Below are 23,061 nucleotides of genomic sequence, written 5' to 3'. Positions count from 1 at the left end.
AATAATCTTGCATGTTTCACAGTAGCTCAAATGCTCTTGTAACAAAACATTAGAATGATCTGTCATTGCTTATATGAGTTACATTACTATAATAAGGTAGCATTTTAAGCATTTTGTAATCTGTAGCATAATTATCTGCATGATGCCCTGAGCTATGAAAGAGACTTTATCTCAGTTTTGTGTGTACAGAATGTTTTGCTCTTCCCAAGGCTATTTTAACTTTTTCTATTGTATCTGGAAGCCGCCTAGAGTCTTAGTCTGAGGGAAAAGGCAGGATATAGTATAAATAAGTATAACAGCATCATCATGTATTTGTTAGAACTCTTGACCATGGTTTGCAAAGTCAAATCAAGAATGGTGGTGTTTAAAATAGTGATAATGGCTAATCATTCAGAATATTCAAGCTGGTAAACATTCATGGCACAAAATTGGTGTTATGAGCTGCATGCTGCAACTTGCATTTACTGTTTTTAACCAGGTATTCTGAAAACTCAGCCACACCTGGTGGTTAACCTGCTTCTGATCAGTCTGTGGTTGGTACACCTTCATGCCAGACATCAGTATAGTAACTGATAGCAACTATATCTTCAATATAGTGAGAATAATCCATGCAATATATGCACATATTTGTTTGGGCTTTTTCACAGTAGGAAGGGGCTCAGCCAGAAAAATCTGCTGTGCCTTGATGGGCATTAATTAACCCATAAACTATTTCCTGTCACTCAGGTTAACTTGTGTCCTGGGAAAAGGTGAAGATCTCCCAGATGTTGTCACCTGCTGCTACTGATTTCTATTTATACAAGTTGCACATTAGTGATTTTCTTACATGGTACAATGTTGAACAGAAATGCATGGTTAAGCAATCTATTATGGTAAAATGAGAAAATGTGTTAAAGCACACCTGAGCTAACAAAATATTCCTCTGGATCCTTCAGGCATTTTACAAATGTTGACTTGGGGTTATTAAAAATTATTGATCTGAAACAGGGCATGAAGATTACATTAAGTAGGGCAACATCTGAATCCTAGTCAGAGGGATTATCATGCCGTGCAACTGTGTCAAATGGTTTGCAGAAAAGCAACCTTGGCATTTTGCATTTCATTAAGTTTGCTGCTTAGACACTTTTCTGCTTTTTTTTAGTTTGGGCACTCCTATTCCATATTAATATGCAGGTGAAGATATATAACAGCCACCTATTATGAAGATCAATGGAACGCAGGTGGCTCCATGGTCTAAACCACTGAGCCTAGGGCTTGCCGATCAGAAGGTCGGCAGTTCGAATCCCCGCGATGGGGTGAGCTCCTGTTGCTTGGTGGTGCTGAGGCCATTTTCACATCAGATGCACATTTGCCCGGATCCCACCTAGTGCTTTCTTTGCCACATTTTGCACACAAATCCCACCTTCAGTGCAATCATCACCATGGCTTTTCAGAGGAGTCTGCTTTAAAAGTGTCATTTTGGAGTTTTCAAGGTCTAGCATACTTACATGCAATTGTATGTGCTTCATTTCCAGATTGATAAGTATGCTCAGCGGGACCTGAAGAAAGGGCTTCATTTATATGGAACTGATGGAAATATTGGCCTAACTAATGCATGGAGCATCATACAAACAGATGTAAGCTTGCGTTGTTGTTCTTTTTATATTTTATCCATTTGCACACAATACATCCTTTCGGCTTTGAATTTCCAGCATAATGGGATTTCATATTGGTTTCTAAAAAGAGTCTGTTCTTGGGACTGCTTCAGCCCTATAAATATGTGGCACTTATTAAGCATCATGACCCTGGTACCCAGGTACTTATATGAACCAGGACATGTAGCCTAATAGTCCTTCCACATCTGCATCAAAATTTACCTGCAGTGAATTCGTTAGCAGCTTTGGACTTATTTTCATCTGCTCTTCTTCATGCAGACAGCCATGCACACAGACATGGGCAAATTGTCTAAAAGTGCCTATTTTTTAGTAGCATGGTGTGACGACCCGTGTCCCACTCTCTCCTACTATCACTGCGACACAGGAATCCAGAGGGGAAAACACCCACCCTCTGCTCCTGCCGCCTCAAAAATCAACCCCTTTTACTGATGGGTTTCTTAGTAAGGAGAGCCTTCCAGCTTGCGTGACCTGGTACCTTAAGAAACTCTAGGCTGTCCCACGGAATAACCCCTTTGCCTCCAGTAAAGGGTCTCCCTCAGTTGGATTCCCCCACTGTAGAAGTTTGCCCTAGGCACTCTGGCAACTTCTTGGCACCTCAGGTTACCCTTCTAAGCCTCCTCCGTGTAACTTCAGGACACAAACCACCACCTCCCTGCCTGAGGTGAGTTTGGCCCTCTCTTGAGTCACCACGGCTGTGAGTCCTGGTACCTCGCTGGAAAAATACAGACGGACCTCTTGTTGGCAAAAACAGAGATGAAGTTTTATTGTGTTAAAAACATAAGTGATTCTTTAACGTGTCATTTATTAATTAGCTTTGTTCCAGTTGTACAAAATAAACTCAGTCAAACATTTAACTTTAAGTTTTCCTAGCCTCTTAACTGTCTTCATACAAGCCACCACATAACACCACACCACACCTTCCTCCCTCTCCCTCCTAACAGACCAAACCGACTCTCCCTCCTTTTTTAAAACCGGGCACAGTCCCGCCCCCATCAGAGTTCTATGCCAGTCAGGCTGGAGGTGGGTTAACTCTTTGCCAGCCGGGCAGGAATAAACATTTTAAAAGTGCTTCAATTTGTCACATATCTCCCCCCACCACAAAGACATTGTGTCGGCTTGCTCTTAATTAACTAGAGCAATGCCAAAACAATGGGCTTGGGGTTAAAAATACATCAATGCATTCTATAACATCCATACTACAAAGTCAACTAAATTAACATCTCATAAACTTGTACACAAATAAACCATGTTTGACATGTGTTAGATTATAACGCCTAAGCACAAATGTTTTGCTAGGGTTACCACCGTTTCATATAATACTTTGCACCATTCTATACCTCTCAAAAATATACCTAGACAAAGCGTCCGCTATGATGTTTTCCTTCCCACTTATGTGCTTACCCTGTGTCTATTTTATAAGTTGCTAGGCTGGTCCTCCCTGGGATGTTTGAGAAGATCTGAGCAAACTGAGCAAGGACTAATTTTAACTGCTCCTTTTGCTCTGGGGTCAAACTTTCATCGAATGACACCTCTGCTAGAGTTGTGCCCTTACTCAGCTCTCCCCACCCAGTTAGATGAATTCCTTGTGTCACCTTCCCCTTTACTTGCAACACCAACTTATTTCTGTCAAAATAAGGCTTAAGTAAATTTACATGAAAATTTTTACATCGGTTCCCTTCCCCATCTAATTCTACTAAATAGTTCACCGCAGATATCCTCTCGACCACTTTGAAGGGACCGTCCCACGACATCTCCAACTTCTTTCGACGTCTTGTTCTTAACACGAGCACACTGTCACCAGGCTGGAAAGTTCTGTCTCTTGCGTGTGCATCATACCACTGCTTCTGTCGACGCTGTGCCTGCTGCAAGTTGTGAGCAGCTTGCTCCCGTAGCTCTTGAAGGTCGCTCTGCAGCTCCTGTAGATACGTCACAACATCAGGGCTGTCGATCTGCTCCTCCCCTGACCACGCTGCTTTCATCAAGTCTAGGGGTCCTCGTGGCTGTCGTCCAAATAGGAGTTCAAAAGGACTGAACCCTGTGCTCTCCTGCGGCACTTCGCGATAACCAAATAGGAAGTGTTGCAGCCTCTCATCCCAGTCGTTAGGATGATTGATGGAATAGGTTTTTAGCATCCGGCTCAGGGTCGAATTAAATTTCTCCGTCAAGCCATTCGACTGCGGATGATAAGCCGTAGTTTTAACATGCTTAACCCCACAAAGAGTTAAAAGCTCTTCCATGGTCTTGGACGTGAAGGATGTCCCTAAATCTGTTATAATTTCTTTGGGGAATCCCAGCCTTAAGAATACCGACATGAGGGCTTTTGCTACAGTCTTTGAGTCAATGTCCTTTAGAGGTATTGCTTCTGGATAGCGCGTAGCATAATCCACTAGGCATAAAATAAACTTATTCCCCCTTTTAGTAACTCTGGAGATAGGCCCGAGGATGTCCACTCCTACTCTGGAAAAGGGCTCAGTAATTACGGGAATAGACTGTAACAAGCCTCGCGTTTTGTCCGCTCTTTTGCCTGCTTTTTGGCAGATCACACAGGACTTGCAATACTCTTTGATGTCTTTGCCCATCCCAGGCCAGTAAAATCTTGCTTGGATTCTATCACTAGTCTTTCTAATGCCTAGATGCGCTGCTGAGGGTGCGTCGTGTGCCATTTGTAGCACTTGCAACCGGTAAGCTCTTGGCAACACTAACTGTTTCTTCCTTTCCCAAACCGCAGCAGTTTTCCTCCTCCTAGAAATTCTATACAGTCTTCCCTCAATGGTGGTAAATAAGCAGGGGTTCTCCACAGTTACTTCTGCAGTAGGACTTTGTGCTTTACCCCACAGCTCTTTTATAGTTTCATCCTCTTTTTGATCACTCAAGAATTGGGCACCGTGCTCCTGGACCACTGGCACGCTAATCAGCCCTTCACCCTCACCAGGCTCTATGGGTGACTCTATAACTGCAGGAGGATTACTCTCAGTGACTTGAGACTGTGACCTAGTTATCACTTGAATACGGTGCTTCTGACTAGCTAGGTCATTCCCTATTAAAAAGGGTACCTCCAATTCATTTAGGATTCCTACTCTCCATTTGCCACAAAATCCTTTGTAGGTAATATCAACTTCAGCTAATGGTACTTCAAAATGTGGGCCCCATATGCCTTTTAAACTATAGGACTGACCCTTGAGGTACTGCTCCTTTGGAACAAATTGTGATTTAACAAGTGAGACTTCTGCTCCTGTGTCCCTCAAACCTAAACAAGACTGACCATTTAATTCAATTGGCTCCATGTAATCTTGGTTGCACTCCTGCTCAGCCCTCCAGACCTGTAAGACCTTAGAAGTAGTCTCAGCTGGGCTGTCCGCTTTCTCTGAGCCTTCTGTCTGAGGCGAGCTATTTTCCTGTGACTGCATTACCAGTTTTACTTGTTTAGCTGCAGTAGGTGTAGTTTGCGACTTAACCAGCAGGGGGCACCTGGCACGTACATGGCCCTCACGATTACAGAAAAAACAAGTGATTTTCTTAGAACCTGTCTTGTCAGAAACTGATTCCCTGACAGGAAAATTTTCTTGCCTGTCTTTATTTTCTCTGTTTCTCCATGGATTACCCTTCTGTGAGTGTTTTGGGAATGCTATTTCATTGAAATCTCCTTGTAGTTCGTCTAAGACCTCGGCAACCTGTGCCACAGTTTTCAGTTTTTTATCCCTCAAGAACCAACGTAAATTGCTAGGGATTTGCTTAAAAAATTGTTCTAAACAAATTAATTGTTTTAACTCATCAAAGTCCTTCACTCCACTCCCTTGAATCCATCTGTCAAGTAATTTATCTAAGCGGCTAGCTAGTTGGGCATAAGTCTCTTTATGTTCCTTTTTTGCCTCACGAAAAGCCTTTCTGCTTTGTTCAGCCGTGAGTCCACATCGAACCCTGACCCTTTGCTTAAATACTTGGTAACTTGACAGCTCTTCTTCCCTCAGGTCAGCATAAATTTCACTTAGTATCCCACAAATTTGAGGTCTTAAATAAAGCATCCAGTTCTCCTCAGGTATTTGAAATTCCACACAAACGCGTTCGAAGGTAAATAGAAACGATTCGACATTATCGTCTTTTCCAAATTTGGGGAACCTTTTTAAATTAATTGCGATACTATCATTGTTAACTGGACTCCGAGTTAATTCTGATCTCAAACGTATCTCTTCAAGCTTCATTCTGTCCTGTTCTAATTGAACCCTTAACCTCTCGGACTGCATTCTCTCCTCAGCTTCAATTCTAGCTTTTTCTCTCTCACTTTCAGCTTCAATCCTAGCTTTTTCTCTCTCACTTTCAGCTTCAATCCTAGCTCTTTCTCTCTCACTTTCAATTCTAGCTTTTTCCCTCTCACTTTCAGCTTCAATTCGGGCCATCTCAATTCGTAGTTTCATCAGTTCTACCTCAGAACCTGGGCTTCCCTCAGCCCCTTCCGTTCTTTCATCTCCTTTTGCCTCTCTGGGTTTTCTTACGTGAGTCATTTTCCTCACAGGAAAATCCTGACAGACTCAAACCAAACTAGGCGCGTGAGCTTTGAATTTCGATCCCGACGCTGCCACCAAAAATGTGACGACCCGTGTCCCACTCTCTCCTACTATCACTGCGACACAGGAATCCAGAGGGGAAAACACCCACCCTCTGCTCCTGCCGCCTCAAAAATCAACCCCTTTTACTGATGGGTTTCTTAGTAAGGAGAGCCTTCCAGCTTGCGTGACCTGGTACCTTAAGAAACTCTAGGCTGTCCCACGGAATAACCCCTTTGCCTCCAGTAAAGGGTCTCCCTCAGTTGGATTCCCCCACTGTAGAAGTTTGCCCTAGGCACTCTGGCAACTTCTTGGCACCTCAGGTTACCCTTCTAAGCCTCCTCCGTGTAACTTCAGGACACAAACCACCACCTCCCTGCCTGAGGTGAGTTTGGCCCTCTCTTGAGTCACCACGGCTGTGAGTCCTGGTACCTCGCTGGAAAAATACAGACGGACCTCTTGTTGGCAAAAACAGAGATGAAGTTTTATTGTGTTAAAAACATAAGTGATTCTTTAACGTGTCATTTATTAATTAGCTTTGTTCCAGTTGTACAAAATAAACTCAGTCAAACATTTAACTTTAAGTTTTCCTAGCCTCTTAACTGTCTTCATACAAGCCACCACATAACACCACACCACACCTTCCTCCCTCTCCCTCCTAACAGACCAAACCGACTCTCCCTCCTTTTTTAAAACCGGGCACAGTCCCGCCCCCATCAGAGTTCTATGCCAGTCAGGCTGGAGGTGGGTTAACTCTTTGCCAGCCGGGCAGGAATAAACATTTTAAAAGTGCTTCAATTTGTCACACATGGGCAGTGAAAATTCATTAAAGGGGGTAGAACCAAGCCACTCCATCTCACGAGTGATTTTAATGCACAGGAGATGTCACATTTCCATTATAATTTTGTAACAGTAGTGGATACAATGGGGAATGTGCTCATCTGGTCTCTCTGGCAGTTTATATGGTAGAACCTTTTGATTTCTCCATTTTCCTCTTCTTTGCCTGAGGCACCTTTCCATATGTCAGGGAGCAAAGAAGGAGAACATTTCCCTTATCTATGTATTTGTTTTATCTATTGTCTACCGTGATGACGCACCACTACTCCCAGGCCTTTTAAATGTAGAAATAAGTCCCATCAATGTTGGTGATGTGAACTTGGGGAGTTCAAGATATGAACTCCATCTTAGAACTTCTAGGCAAATTGTGAGCCAAGACTAAACCTCCCTAGAGTTTGGTATTAGTTTATTACTAGCTCAAACCTGGCTCTGGTCCCAGCATCAGCCCTCCAGTATGTCATCTCTTACGTTCAAAAATATTTATTTATACTGTCTCTATAGCATCTTTCAAGGTTGTTCACAGTAATAAAAATAATCAAAAACACAGCGAACCCTATAAAACACAATAAACACAAAAATGTACTGGGACATGCCTGACATTGACAATAAAAGGGCTATTGTTGTGACCTTCATTAGATGGTAACAGCATTGTGGATACCAATGGCTGTTGGATGGCCATCTGTCAGGGATTATTTAGCTGGGATGCCTGCATTGCAGGAAGTTGGACTAGATGGCACTTGAGGTCCCTTCCAATTCTACAGTTCTATGTCTCTAAAACGGACATGGGTGGTGCTGTGGATTAAACCACAGAGCCTAGGGCTTGCCGATCAGAAGGTCGGTGGTTCGAATCCCCACGACAGAGTGAGCTCCCATTGCTTGGTCCCAGCTCCTGCCAACCTAGCAGTTCGAAAGCACGTCAAAGTGCAAATAGATAAATAGGAACCGCTACAGCGGAAAGGTAAACGGTGTTTCCATGTGCTGCTCTGGTTTGCCAGAAGCGGCTTTGTCATGCTGGCCACATGACCCGGAAGCTGTACGCCGGCTCCCTCGGCCAATAACGCAAGATGAGTGCCGCAACCCCAGGGTCAGTCACGACTGGACCTAATGGTCAGGGGTCCCTTTACCTTTGTCTCTAAAACCCAATACATAAAATAAGACAATTTTTAAAAAATCTGAGTGTGCTAATCCATAATAAAATACTAAAATATTATTTCAATATGCACTGCAGTTTTTAGGCTGTCTGATGTGCTCTGTGCCTTCCCTTGATGTGAGTAATTGCTCCAGATTTACTGCAATTAATCACTGGGAATACTTGTGTTTAACTATTCCTTTTGTACCCAACACAATAGGAGAGGTTTGTTATAATCCCAGTGGCTTGTTCTCTTTCTATCTTGAGTAGCTACATTGTCTGCCAAGATTCCTCTTATACATTTTCATGGATGTGCATTCCCAATCCTATATTGCTGTGACATAATGCTTTGCACAAATGGGAAATGCTATTAATTTTAGGAACTCCGGAAGAGCAAGGAACTAAAGGAGTTATTGCAGGGAGTATATATTAATCCAATTTCAAGAAAGGTAGTGCAAAAAAAAATAATCAATAACCTATTCAACATAGCCCATGGGGGACCAGAATATGGAACCCCTTTAAAATATATGGTGGCTGTAATAAGACATTCAATTACTCAAGAAACTAATTCTATAAACAAAAACAAGAGCCCAGTTTTGAAATACTGTAAATTATATTGGATCTCTCTGTTAGTGCAGTAGACTTGATCCTTTACAAAGTAGTAAATAAACATCCACCTTAGAAGATTTTATCCGGAGGGATTTGAGAGGCAAGAAGGCACAGCAGCAAATCTCCCAATCCCTAGGGACGAGAGAACATCATGAATCTGCTTAGCACCACCACCACCCTTCTTTTTTCCTGTGTGAACACCATAGTTACAAATAATTTTGATCACAGTTACTGGGATACTTGGAAATTCAAGTTTCTAACCAAGCTTTTTTTTCCGTTCAGAATTCCAAGTAGTGGTGAGTGTTCCCTTGCCTGCCACTGACCTCCAGTGCTTTCAGAATAAGCTACAGTCCCCCCCCCCCTACTCACACCTCATTGTGGTTGTGAGTGAAGTGGGGTTCACTCCCTCTACTCCTCCATGAGCCTCTAAGGCAGGCATCCCCAAACTGCGGCCCTCCAGATGTTTTGGCCTACAACTCCCATGATCCCTGGCTAACAGGACCAGTGGTCGGGGAAGATGGGAATTGTAGCCCAAAACATCTGGAGGGCCGAAGTTTGGGGATGCCTGCTCTAAGGCCTCTCACCACGTCCTGCCTGTGAGCCTATAGGTTTCGTGGATGCAGCAAGTTAGATGAAGACTATTTTGAAGCTGCAGCAGGAATATCTCAGAATGGTGAATGAATTCATGTGCCCAGGCTGCACAGTGCTGTAGGCTGTATTTCAGGTTTGCAGACTGGAGTGTGTGAGAGAAGCTTGAACTCCTCCAGCGAACATTTTGCCTGCTTAGCCAGAACTGTAAATCACTCGCCTTCACGAGGCACTAAAATGCTCATCCACATGCTGGGAAGGTGTGATGGGAGAGATACAAATCAAAGTTTAGTACTCTGCTACTTGGAGAAAAGTTTGTTGGCTGCAATCTCAGCTCCCAGATCATGAATATCTCTATTACTAACTGTCAAAGACAATTTCAAGGCAGTGTATATGCAACTCTGAAGCCACTCATCTTTACAAAAATGGTTTCATTGCTGTAACCATTTCATTTGCTGTGTTTATTTTTTTTCCTAGTGGTAATAGCATACTTGAAAAATAATATCATTGTGCTTTGGTGTGCTGGCAATCCAGTGTTTGATGACAATCTATTTGCTGAGTCATGGTTTTTTTATTATTAAATACCAAGCAGAAGAAATTAAAAAAAGAAATTATTTTTCTGCTGGGTTTCCTCTACCACCACTATCATACTGACATAAATGTTAGTTCTTTCTCATTTTTCTTATGTAATGCACAGATCTCAACCAATAATGCTTTCTTGGGCTTTCATTTATACCTAACATAGGTTTAACTTAGTGGTTCTGTGTAGTGTGGACTGGATTCTCCACCCTTTGGTCAGGATGTTTCCTCCCCTGAATCCCCAAGGCCAGTGAAAAGAGCAATTCAGAACTACAGTATTAGGATTCTGGCAGTGCTACTTATACAACTCCTGGTGTAGGCAGGCTTCTTTTTCTTGCCCCTTTTTTGCAGTGGTTGAACCCACCAACTAACTGACAAGGAGGTACATTTCTGGAAGTAAATAGTTCTTTCACCCACCTGACCCCTATGATAAGATCAGTGAGTGAGTGTGACATGCTTTGATGTCACAGTAGACATGGGGACGCTTCTGGCTGCCACTAGCTTAACTGCTTTGATAGACAACCATAGACTAGGTGTCTAAATGCTAGGGGGGCTTTGGGAGACCTTACAATTCTAAGGTCAATTAGAAAATTTTACAAAATTAAAACACATCAATATTTTAATAAGAAATTAAAGTGCTGCAAGAGAATTGCACTGAATATTCTATGATGGTGGGATACCCATTGAAGTCCATTGGTTCCCCATCTGGTTTGCCAGTGTCCTTGTGGCTTCTAAGCCCTTCCATGTCCTCCTTGTCCAATGGGCTTTCCCCCTCTTTCTTTTTTTCAGTTCAGATGCTGTGGAGTGTCAAACTTCACCGACTGGTTTGACGTGTACAATACCACACGGGTGCCAGATTCATGCTGCTTGGAATTCAGTGAAAACTGTGGTCTTCATTCCCCAGGGACCTGGTGGAAAGCTGTGAGTAGCTGTCAAAACTTAATTCTTATTTTAACCAAGCTGACCTAGAATTGTACAGGTTTCCGTGGAGAAAGGAAAAAGGGCTTGGGCTTGCATAGTTGCCAGATGTTGTTGTTTCATGATCTAGCATGTGTCAAAAAGGCTGCAATGACACGTTCACCATGAATTTGTATCATTATTTGACAAACAGCAAAGAAAAGTCTTTGCTGACAAGATGTAAAATAAGCAGCTCACCTTAAAACACAGAGAGAGAAAGAGCATGAGCTTAAGGCTAGAGCATGTTGTTAGAGTAAGATTGCAGGACGAGTTCTGGTGATATAGTCAACACATGCAGATTTCCATTATGGGTGTGAGCTAGCCTACAAAGGACCCCCCCCCCCCACCAAAAAAATTGTATTTTCTAGGACAGTGGTTCCCAACAGGTGGTCCGCGGAGCTATGCCAGAGGGGCCCGCAAGATGCTATTAGAATAAAAAATATATTAAATATATTTCGTATGATAACAGATTTTTTGTTTTGGCCGCTTCCTGCATGAGCAGAGTCTAGCGCAAAACTAGAATTAGATAGAGGCAGTAGTTCTGCTGTATGCCGTTAGGTGGCGCTTTACAAACACTACTGTTTTGCAAAGAGGCAGCGCGCGCATTCTACTAACGCTCACCTCCCCAAGATGCTTGGCGCGCGCCGGCTTCATTTGTGCGCTACTGCGCAGGTACCCTGTCTTCTCCATTCCCCTCCCTCCTCCCTGGCGCGCGCTGCCTCTTTGCAAAACCGTCGTGTTTGTCAACAAAGCAAGCATTTTCTTCCATGTGTTTCATGAAAAACAAATATAGGAATCGGCTCGACATGCGGTCGGATTTCAGAAATAATGGACTCAAAGGACAGATTTAACTCATCTCATTAGGAACTGAAAATTAAAACTAACTGTATACTGATGGAGTACTCTGTTGTAACTGTAAAAACGTATAAATATAAAATATAAAAAGACTTTTAATTTGGCTCTCACTTTTTAATTTTAGGATTAGGAATTAATGGGGGTCCTTGTCACAATAGCGGCTCGATGAGGGGTCCTCGAGAAAATTTTGTTGGGAACCCCTGTTCTAGGAAATATTTCTGCACCAGTGTATTATGGCACCCAACTGGAAGTACAGGTGGTTGACATGTCCCGAGTAAAGATAAGAGTGTTGTATTAGGAAGGACAATGCCAAAAAAAATTATGCTCAGCCAAGAAGCTTGCTGGGTGATCTTAAGCTAGTGTCTTCCCCAGTTTATGTCATAGGGCTTTTCCAAGGATCCAAACCCATTGTTACAGAAAGGACAGGTATTAACTTTTATTTATGTGCTGGTTCAACAGATCCTACTATGCAACTGTTAGCGCTCATGTTTGATATACCAAAAGCAGAGTCAGGGGCTCACCAAATGTAATGTTATCTTTCTACTGTACAGTTGCTATGAAGCCAATACAAGCTGCTGCATCAATGGAAATATTTTTGTTTGAGCAGTAATTGTCTTATAGTTGCCTTTGCACAACCCGCCATTGCGCCTGTGCTTGAAGTAGAAACGTTTAGAGTTGACTTTAGAAATGTTGGTACCGGTATTTGACCCACATTAGGTAAAGCGGGGGTTTGAAAGAACTTGCTCCTTATTACTGCATCTTGCACACAGCATGCATCCATTTCTTCTTCAGATGTATAATGTTTGAACCCTTAACACCACACTTTATTGTAAACGAGCCCCCTACCCCCGGGGTATTGCGCTTCCAGTGAATGCTGAAATAGAGCAAACTGCGTAATCTTGAAATGTCAGTCCTGTCATTGCTACTTGTGTCTTTTAACTCCCCACACACCAAAAATTCATGTTTCTCGGTAAATAAGTATTCTCATGGTCTTTCTTTTCTCTCTCTCTCTCTCTTTTAAAGCCTTGTTATGAAACAGTGAAAATATGGCTCCAGGAAAACCTGTTAGCTGTGGGAATTTTTGGACTGTGTACAGCTTTGGTTCAGGTAAAAATTTAACTTATTGCCAGGGTGCTTTTTGTTGGTTCCTACATGCAAGGCCAGTGAAGGGTTTAAATGTCACTCAGCTTTTCTCTCTCTCACAGAAGTATTAGTCCAATATTGACTGTCAGACCCATAATTGTACACGTGTGTGTGTGTGAGAGAGAGAGAGAGACATGTCTCTCTAAATTTGGAGGCCTATTTCAGTGATTTTTCCCTTCCATCGCCTTGGGGAATCCATGCACAGCTAATGTGTGGGACTGGACCTCCCGGGTCTGTACTCAGCATCTAACCATAGATCACAGGAACCTGGAAAAAGAGAACTTCCTTGTTAACAAGGCTGGTGGGACTGTGATGTTGGTTGGGGACACTGCCAGGAGACACAGTTCCCCTTCTGGTAGTAGGACTAATGTCTTACATCTCTTAAGGGCAGCTTTAATCCTGCAAATTACATGCAGTTAGTTTGCTTATCTTCTATTAACATGAATGATGTTTTTGCTGCCTTTCCGGCATGAGCTCTGAAGCTCCCATTCATGTCAGTGGGAAGAATTTGTGAGCAGGGGCTGTGTACAGTGGTGCCTCGCACAACGAAAAACTCGCTAGATGAAAGAGTTTTGCGTTGCGCGAGGCATTCGTAAGACGACAAAATTTTCTATGCCCGCCGCTTCGTCTTACGGGAAGCTGACAGTTAATCTTCCTTTGCCAGGGGGGACGGAGCCGAAACGCGGCGGTGCGGCGGCTGCCCCTGCCTGTCTTCCCCTTGGCATGGGGAAGACAGGCGGGGGCAAGCAGCGCCCGCTGCGATTTGGCTCCGTCCCCCAGAGCCGCCGCGCACCATCGGGGAAGACAGGAGAGAGGCGACGGCGGGAGAAGCTCTTCCCCCGCCGCCGCTTCTCGCCGCACACAGCCGGCATGGGCCGCAGTTTCCGAGGTTTCCGAAGCTGCACCCCATGCCGGGGAAGACAGGCGGGAGGCAGCGGCAGGAGAAGCTCTTCCCCTGCCGCCGCTTCTCGCCGCGAAAAGCCGGCATGGGGCGCAGTTTCGGAGGTTTCCAAAGCTGCACCCCATAACGGCTCTGGCACTGGCTTGGCGGCGGTGGGGGAAAGGCAATGTTTGGGGGGGAAACTGTGGGGATGGGACAAGGCTTCTCTAGCCTTGTCCGATCCCAGGCAGTGGGGGGGGGAAGCAGAGGATCCTCCGCTCCCCCCACCGAGTGCCCCCCGGAGCCGAAGTGCGGCGCTGCGGGGGCTTTTTGCCATTTGCCTTCCCCGAGCAAAGGGGGAGGCAGACTGCAAAAAGGCCCTGGCCGCAGCGCCACACTTCGGCTCTGGCACAAAGGCGCAGATCGTTCCTTCGCCTTTCCCACACCCCACCCGACAGAGCCGGATCCGATGAAGCTTCTGAAGCTTCGTCCAATCCGGCTCTGTCGTTGGCAGCGGCGGCGCTTGCTCTCTTGGCTCGGGGAAGCGCCTGCCCCGAGCCAAGAGAGCAAGCGCCGCCGCCACCACCACCAGTTTCCCCAGAACCCATAGGAACGCATTAATTGACTTTTAATGCATTCCTATGGGAAACGGTGCCTCGCTAGACGAGATTTTCATAGGACGAATTGAGTCCTGGGACGAATTAATTTCGTCTAGCAAGGCACCACTGTAATTTGTGTCATTGTGTATAGCATTCCCTACTTTAGCCAACGTGTTCACCACAGTCTCCTTTTAGCTCACCCATCTCACCATGATTCTAGATTACTGTAATTTGTTTACAGGCAAGTGCACTGAACAGTACCTCTTTCCCTGTTGAACACTGGAATTCCTAGGACAAGTGGTGGGGCAACTTGTGACCCTCCAGATGTTGTTGGACTTTAGCTCCCATTCATCCTAGCCAGTAGTCAGGAATGGTTGCAGTCTAGCGACATATGTCTCCGTGCCCTAGGACAAGAATGCCCTCCTAAAAGAATCAACAGCTCTATCTTTTTGGAGTGTTTCATGTGGCCATAAACCAAGCACATTCTGGAATGCCATTTTGTTTAGCGCCGGCATGATTTATAGGGCCCATGGAAGCTTTTCTTAAGTTACTATGTAGTATTCCCCATGTTAAACATATTTTGCGCCAAGAGTCAAGGATACACATTGAAATATAGCTAATAGACCACTGTTAAGTTGCATGTTCTTTAATCTTGATATGCCTTTTGTACCTACAGATTCTTGGACTGACATTTGCAATGACCATGTACTGTCAGGTTGTCAAGGCAGATACCTACTGTGCATAAAAATCATAGTCAACGTCTGTCAGCCATGGCTCACCTCTCTACAAGACAAAAGAGGACACTTCTTCATGCTCATACTTTTTTTTTCTATGTAAAATAAACTGTGTATAATCTTCTCTGGAAATTTTGTGACTCACCTTAGTTTGTCACCATCGGAACTCAGACTTGCTTGGACAAAGGAAAATGTTCTCTAAGTAACAAGAAAGAAAGAAAAATTGTTCCCCTTTTGCACAGACTGGCAAGTGGGAAGATGCTGCTGCTTTCATTTTCCTGGAGGTTGCTGGCAAAATAGTAGTTTTCCAGCATAATAGAGAATCAAGTTGTAGCAACGCAAGTGCAGAGGATGTGGAGGTTCCATTTAACTGGAGTTTGTTTTTAACAACAGCCAGTGTGGCGGATCAAGGAGCATGCTTCTGAACTCCAGATTTTACTGCGGAGTGAGATGGCTTCAGGAAACTTTTCTACTTAAGGAAGTGGTTTCAGTTTGGTGGCCTCTGAAGTCAGCTCAGATAGGATCTACCCTGGCCTACATTGTAGGTGGTCTGTAAGCAAAAATTGGGTCCTGTCTTGTAGACTAAATAACTAGTGGTACACAGATGATGTGTGAAAATGTATACAACATATGTAGAGTCATACACTCTGTGCAGTTTAAAGAAAAGTAGCCTAGCAGCTGCCTAAATAAGTAGGGATGGGTTCTATCCTGTTCTATATTCAATGGGACCATGCATTCATTCAAAAGGAAATAATAATCTACTATTTCCTGGAAAGACATTTTGGCCATTGGAAAACACAACAAGAAGCAAGGAGTTGTCTTTCTGTCACTGTCCTCTGGATTTTCTTTTAAATGTCATTCCATTTTCAACTCACATTGTGTTTCTCATTTCCAGGCTTGAAGTACAACAAAGAGCTTTAAGTGACTTATCACTAATATGCCATTTCATTAATTTGCTCCCTACTAATTTCATCTTCAACTAGGATAGGCTTACCAGGCATCAGAACAATCCATTAATATACACTTGTTTGAGTTGGGTTTTTTGACCTTGTACCTCTATTAAAAGAACTAATCAAATTATCTCTAGGAAGAGTAAGGACATTTGTACAATTTTCCTGCTAACATAGGTAGCCCTAGTAATGGCTTTGATTTGCCAAAAAGGAGGTGAAACTTTACATAGGCATTTCCCTGTTTCTTTTGCAAGCTTCTTGTACATCCCTATAACCTTTTGCCTGCTATAGTATAGGTTAGTAGACCCAGAATTTTGCTGCACGCCACCCCCAATCTCTGAGCATTGCAAGATTCCAGGCACTGGCGCAACAGAGACTGTGGTGTCTTTATTATATGGGTTATTAACACATATATGTAGCCTGAGCCTATGATGGAGTGGCTCACAGCATTAACATCCAAACAGGGTCTGTATTTCTCCCATAGCCACAGCTTTGGATTCAAACATTGCTCTCCCTTTCTCTGCAGCTTGCTGCTTCACTTCTAGGTCACATCACTCCCACTTTTAACTCTAAACTCTGGCTTTGTCCTAACTAACAGCGAACTGAGAGAGGGGCTCCATCTATTTGTCATCTTGCACACCTCTTAATGGTTCATCACCTAGGCGAGCACCTCAACACAGGAAGTTAGCCTGGATCCAGGGGGTTGAAGGATCTCGCATACAGCCTACTTCCTTCCCCCACCCTCCCAAACTCATAACAATATTCTCTCGCCTCCTTACCAGAAAACATGCAGATCCAGGTGCTAGTGTGGCATGTCAGGTCCTCTCTATGCTGGCAAACTGCAGTGTGTAACCTGTGAGCAAAAACAAGGTAATGATCAGTTCAGCTGGACATTAAAAAGAACATATTAACATGTGATGCAAGCATTTTAGTATGTAAGCAAGCATTAAGATAAACACTGTGCCAGTAAATCTGAGAGTTTGCTCCAACCCTAATAGTTAGTTCATACTATGTCTGCTCTAGTCACACAACAAAGCCAGCATGTAAACCCTACTTTTATAAGCTTGGGAGCCATTACACATACAGTTACCCTTCCTGATTTTCTCCCCCTTGAACAACTGATGGGCGTTAACCTGCCCTTCCCATTCTCCCCACCTTCAGATTCAGCTGCTCCTTTGTGCTTGCCATTCTGCCTGTTAATATGCAGTCCTGGATTGGAGCATATAGGAATATGCAGATTAATTCCCACTATTTATAAATCTGGAAAATCTCAGCAGATGAGTTAAGCTCAAGTGATATCATAGTTTTAATTTTTTCTTTTGAGCAACTCTTTGGCTGCAAAGAGTCACTCAGTAGAGTTAATAAAATATAAAAAGCTAAATATGCCACTGGGTGTTAACAGTCAAGAGCTTATGTATCACAGGTAGGACTGGCAGAAACCCATCTGAATTCTGGAGTTGCCAGCAATCAGTAGACAGTAGTGCACTAGATGGGTCAATGATCTGACTCAGTAGAGGGCAACATTTCTATGTTCCTAAGAGTCTTGGACACCACAAAGGATTTGGGAGGGGGGGAAGCATGTAGTCTCTGCACCCACCCAAGAACTATGACATTTTGTGAAGATCTGGAAACATAATGACAATATTGAGATAGTAGAGCCTTCTTGCCTTGTACATTCAAACACGCTATTGCTGACATCACAGCTAGGCTATAGCACAATTATACATGAACTGCAGGTGGGGGTTTAGAGGCCCATGGTCTACAAGCTTTTGCATCAAAGCAGAACGTATATCCTGGCATATGAGCAAAGAGCCAGAGACAAGTTGAGAAGCAGGCAGCTATGGGAAACAAACAAAGTGTACAATAAAAACTAGGAAGTAAATTTCCCACCATGCATCCTAATTGTTCTCGCTACCCTTCATCCTTAATGTAACTTTTGCGAGCTTTTAATAATGATGTCCTCAAGCAACAGCATCTCTCTCTCTCTCTCTGGCATTTGCTTCCTTTCCTCACCTTTTTCTTACATATGAACAGATTGCAACTTGGGAGTTCCCTTGCTGTTAGTTGTTGTCATGGTTCATTACCGCTGTTGTATTCACAAGCATGCCTATTGATAGCTTGTGGATTTGCAGAATAATGGAGTGATGGAATACATTAATAAAACATTGGTTCCAAAAAGATTAAAGACAGATGAAATCTATTTATGGAGGTCCCCATCATTAAAAATTAAAACAGCAGTCCTGGTGGCTCAGCGGATAAAAGCACAGAAGTTGTGCTGTAGAGGTGAATGGGACAGGATGTTCCCACAAGAGATCTTAAGTTAATCCTTTTGTAGTATTGCCTCCAAAGAGGAGGGAGCTACTATTGCAAAAAATAAAATAAAAAGTTGCATTTTGGGTGTTCTCTCTGGATACTGCAGTTCCACTGAATGGATGCTGCAGTACCAGTGTGCCGCGTGGCAATTTAGATTAGTAGCCCTGCTGCTCTTTCCAGTGAATCATTGCCATCTATCACAGAAATGCAGGGATTGTCTTTTCTCTACCAGCAACAATATCCATAGGGCCGTGCTACGTTTAAGCAGCAGCGATCTGTCAGCAAAGCTCATTATATTGTCCAGAGTAGATTCCGATGCCCTCTCGTATAAGGCTTAAAGGGGTCCTCTGCTAGGCCTTATGAAATGGATAGAGAAGTCAGAGTTACAAATGCGCATATCCTTGTCATATTGTGCAACCAATGGACTTGTTTCCAAGCTGCTGCTGAGATATGTTCCGGAGCATGCAAACCCATGCAGTGCATTTCACTTTAAAACCAAAGGAACTAAAACTGACCAGTTGAAGGTTGAGCCCGGTTGTGAAATCATCTGCTTAGAAGCAGCTCTCTGGACACAACACTGCCAACCTTGGTGCTAAGGCAAACAGCGGCTGCATGTAATGCCAGAAACAATGCAGTTCGAGGGGAAAGGAGTTCATCCAACACCAGCCAACAAAGGGAGGAATCTGCAGCTAACCTACAGCTTACACATCCTGCAACCAACTCTTGCCACAATCTCTCACCCACTGTGTTCTATTAGCCAGTCACTCTAGCCCTCCATTTTTCTGAGATGAGGAAAAGGAGCTCACTTCTGACTAAGCCACTCCCTTGCTGATGAATCCACAATAAGCAACACCCACAAAAGATTTTTTTAACAACTTTCCCTGTGCACATGCCCCACACTAGTTTGTTAGCCAGGCACGCATTCAGAGCAGCATGCGAGAAGCCAGTGCCGCTGTTTTTTTATGTCATGATAAGCACAGGGCTTTTAATTGTACAACATGACCAAAGCCATTTAGGGTTCAGGTGTTGAGCCTGCCCCTAAATATATAGGTTTGGGTCCTTGGTGCTTTGTTTCTTGTTTACGGCCCAAGGGCTTATTGTGATCCTATCAAAGTCAATGCAAATTAGGATGTGGGTTTACATTTCTGTCTACCATTTGTTGGGACTGTGTTGTCTTGTGTCTACTATGAATATACCTGATGCAGTGTGTGCTTTAAATATACTGTAAAAATAACTATTGATAGCTGCCCAGTTTTGTTAACTGTCTGGGGGGGGGGGTTAAGATGGAATACTGAGCTCCCTACCACACAGAATTAATGATCGATTACTGATCTATAAATAGATCTATGACACTTATTTCATCTTTTCTTTTAATTGTACCGCTGTTCGGCCACAGCAACAAAAGTGAATTTGCCGTACATGCTATGGATGGATACGCACCTTATAAATAAGAAGAGGCTTCTTAGGAAGATAGTGCAATGTTGTCTCAGAGGTTCTCGGGCAGAGGCCTGTTGCGGTTAAAGCTTTCTGTATATAACGGGACAGGATTCTGCAGGTGAAAAAAGTACTGCTGTCACCTTTGGTTCACAAGGTTGTGCTCTAACTATGGCACAAAAAGGAAGGGGAGGGGCTTACTCCCAAGTAATGGCAGAGGAGTAGCCTTAAACCAGGCACCCCCAAACTTTGGCCCTCCAGATGTTTTGGACTACAATTCCCATCTTCCCTGATCACTGGTCTTGTTAGCTAGGGATCATGGGAGTTGTAGGCCAAAACATCTGGAGGGTCGCAGTTTGGGGATGCCTGCCTTGGACACTTGAAGGCCATTTTGCAAATCAAGTGGGGCAGAGCCGAGTGTGAAACTTAAGTGTACACCGGCAAAATGTCTAGGCTAGATGCCAAACAATGGCACGTGCAGTTTCCCCCACCTTAAAAAAGAAAGAATAGCAGAGAAACAGGGGTAGAGGAGGGAAAGGATCTGTTAACCCTTTCCTATCCAGTCATTTTGTTTCTCTCAAAATTGCCGTTCCTCACCTGTTCTTTGTCTCACAGACAATACTATGGATTTACTATTATGGAAAGAAAAGCACCTTGAAGAGTCAAGACCAAGCAGAAAAAAGCTGCTTGAGGAATACCTCCTCCTCCCAGCTATTCTTCCATTCAAACTCATAGTCTCTTGAGGCTCTTTTGCTTTTTAAAAAAGGGGGGTGGGGAGACAGGCAAAAGATGCATGTGACTCCCAGTCTCATCCGGTTTAGCCCAGAGAATTACAGCAACCTTGTTTTTGCATTTTTAGATGTGCACTTAAAATATCTCAGGTGGATACCTGAAAATGTAATGTGGAAAGAGGCCCATGTGTCCTATTGATGGTGTGAGTGATTTGAGCTCATTGGAGCCTACACCCAACACTTTTGTAAATGTAGCCCTCCATTTTGCAAAACATTTTCAACTCGTATGTAGCTTTATTTCATTACAGGTTCCATTTTGAATATAAATTCTTTCCAGTGTTACCTGTTCCTGATCATTGTAGCTTTCCTTGGGTTTCTTGGATAGTCTTGCTGCAACAAAAAGGAATGGTATTTTTTCATGCACCTCATAGGAAGGGGGAAAAACTATACATTATTTTTTAAAAACTTATTAAATATTCTTTAAAGTTTACAGTGGAATGTGTTTTGTATTCTCTAATATCTATGTATAAAATTATAATATATGCTGTCATACCTAAAATCACTTTCAAGTTTTAATTACGTGGAAAAATATATGGCACATTTCTCTATTCACAAGTTTTAATTCCAATTTTTTGCATGCATGGAGGAAGTGGGGAATGGGGGCTAGAAAGAAAAATGGTATGTACAAGGACAGTACTTCATGATATAGAAAACCTGTGGTTCAATTTTATTACTACAACTCTCTCTCTATATACAATATATATGCAATCTGGCAGTGACATGACTCTGTTAAGGATTTGTTAACACCCCATGCGTAAAGGTAAAGGGACCCCTGACCATTAGGTCCAGTCGTGACCGACTCTGGGGTTGCGCGCTCATCTCGCATTATTGGCCGAGGGAGCCGGCATATAGCTTCCTGGTCATGTGGCCAGCATGACAAAGCCGCTTCTGGCAAACCAGAGCAGCACATGGAAACGCCGTTTACCTTCCCGCTGTAGCGGTTCCTATTTATCTACTTGCATTTTGACGTGCTTTCGAACTGCTAGGTTGGCAGGAGCTGGGACCAAGCAACGGGAGCTCACCCCGTCACAGGGATTCGAACCGCCGACCTTCTGATCAGCAAGCCCTAGGCTCAGTGGTTTAACCACAGCGCCACCTGGGTCCCACCCCATGCATACAACTGTTTTATAGTTCATCTGCCCACGTCTAGTGCTGGCATTAGTATGGTACATTTGCCATATTCTAGATGCATGGTTTCAATAAGATAATAATGATTTTAATATGATTCCCAATGAGTAGGCTATTTCACAAAGTTATAATATACTTAAACATGCTGGTGTTTGAAAGAAGGTCCTGGTTTGGTTTCCCATCCAAACACAATACCATCAAGTAAAATGTTAGGTAATAATGATTCACTATCATCATTATTTGTTTGTTTTATATGCTTCCTCTCTGTCGAGGCACCTAAGGCAGTTTAAAATTTAAACACTAAAACAAATACATTCTATAAAACCAAGACAGACAGAATCTTCCCATGTCAGCTGGGAGTTGATGCAACATGCAGCCCCTGAGCCTGGGCTCCCCTGCTTCTGCCTTACCTTGGGGCACGAAGGTCTTTAGCAACGCCCAGGGAATAATACATTTATCACCATGGCAAAAGTTGCAAGCATACATTACTAGATTGAGTACTGTTGGCAGGGTAACTGCTGTGGTATGCAGACAAGAGTTTCCCTTTCCAAACAGTCTTACCTCACTAGTGGTAAGTAAAGAGAACCAGCAGTGTCATAGGAACAAAGGCAGCTGCTTTAGACTGAGTCAACTGGTCCAGCTAAGTCAGTACTGTCTGCAGGAAGTAGCCCCCAGCCCCTGCCAGTTTCAGAGGGAGGACATTCCTGGCCCTACCTGAAGATGCCAGGAATTGCATGCATACCATACTGAGCCATGGCTCTTCCCTTCCCCTCACTTCAGTTCACACCAGCAGTTTCATTCCCCACTGAATTCATTCCTGGGTTACCACCACCACCAATGAAATTACCACGTCTAATAAGGGGGTGGTGGTGGAATACTTGCCATCATTCACAGCACTTCCTATGTGTGATTGGAAACAAGGATGTAAGAAATAAAATTTTATGGAGTCCACCAAACTCAAAAGTTAAGGTACTGGCGCACACAGTGTAGCCATACTGCATGCCTGACACACAGCCTTAACACAATCCCAAAGTATATTGACCAACACAAGTACTGAAGAATAGGTGGCAAGTGAAAACCTAAACAGATAACTTGCAGAAATCACATGGTCATAATGGCTGCTACTTCCCATTTTACAATTTACAGCCAAAAGAGAGTTCCTTCATGTGACTTCCATGATTCCATCACACAATTTTAAATAATAATAAAAACTTATTATGTAGGTCATGACCAGAAATATTCATGTACAATTGCCATGAAATATTGGCAAAATGGGTCTGATTCTGAGTATCAGCAGGAATATGAATGTCAATCCTTAACCCTTCAGCTATATAGAAGG

General features: G+C 43.5%; 1 protein-coding gene across 4 annotated transcripts in view; it reads left to right on the top strand.

Moving 5' to 3' along the window:
- TSPAN4 (tetraspanin 4) overlaps window positions 1–20,663 on the top strand; it is a 522,690-nt gene extending 502,027 nt beyond the window's left edge. For all 4 annotated transcript variants that reach the window (XM_035121894.2, XM_035121932.2, XM_035121904.2 and 1 more), the window contains 4 exons: window positions 1,515–1,616; window positions 10,728–10,859; window positions 12,774–12,857; window positions 15,049–20,663. In XM_035121894.2, the coding sequence (XP_034977785.1) occupies window positions 1,515–1,616; window positions 10,728–10,859; window positions 12,774–12,857; window positions 15,049–15,117 (387 nt within the window). In that variant the 3' untranslated portion in view covers window positions 15,118–20,663. The remainder of the gene's footprint in view (window positions 1–1,514; window positions 1,617–10,727; window positions 10,860–12,773; window positions 12,858–15,048) is intronic.
- Window positions 20,664–23,061: the final 2,398 nt, after the last annotated feature.

This window comes from Zootoca vivipara, chromosome 1 (assembly GCF_963506605.1).
Source record: "Zootoca vivipara chromosome 1, rZooViv1.1, whole genome shotgun sequence".
NCBI lineage: Eukaryota > Metazoa > Chordata > Lepidosauria > Squamata > Lacertidae > Zootoca > Zootoca vivipara.
This window is presented reverse-complemented; position numbering and strand designations above follow the sequence as displayed.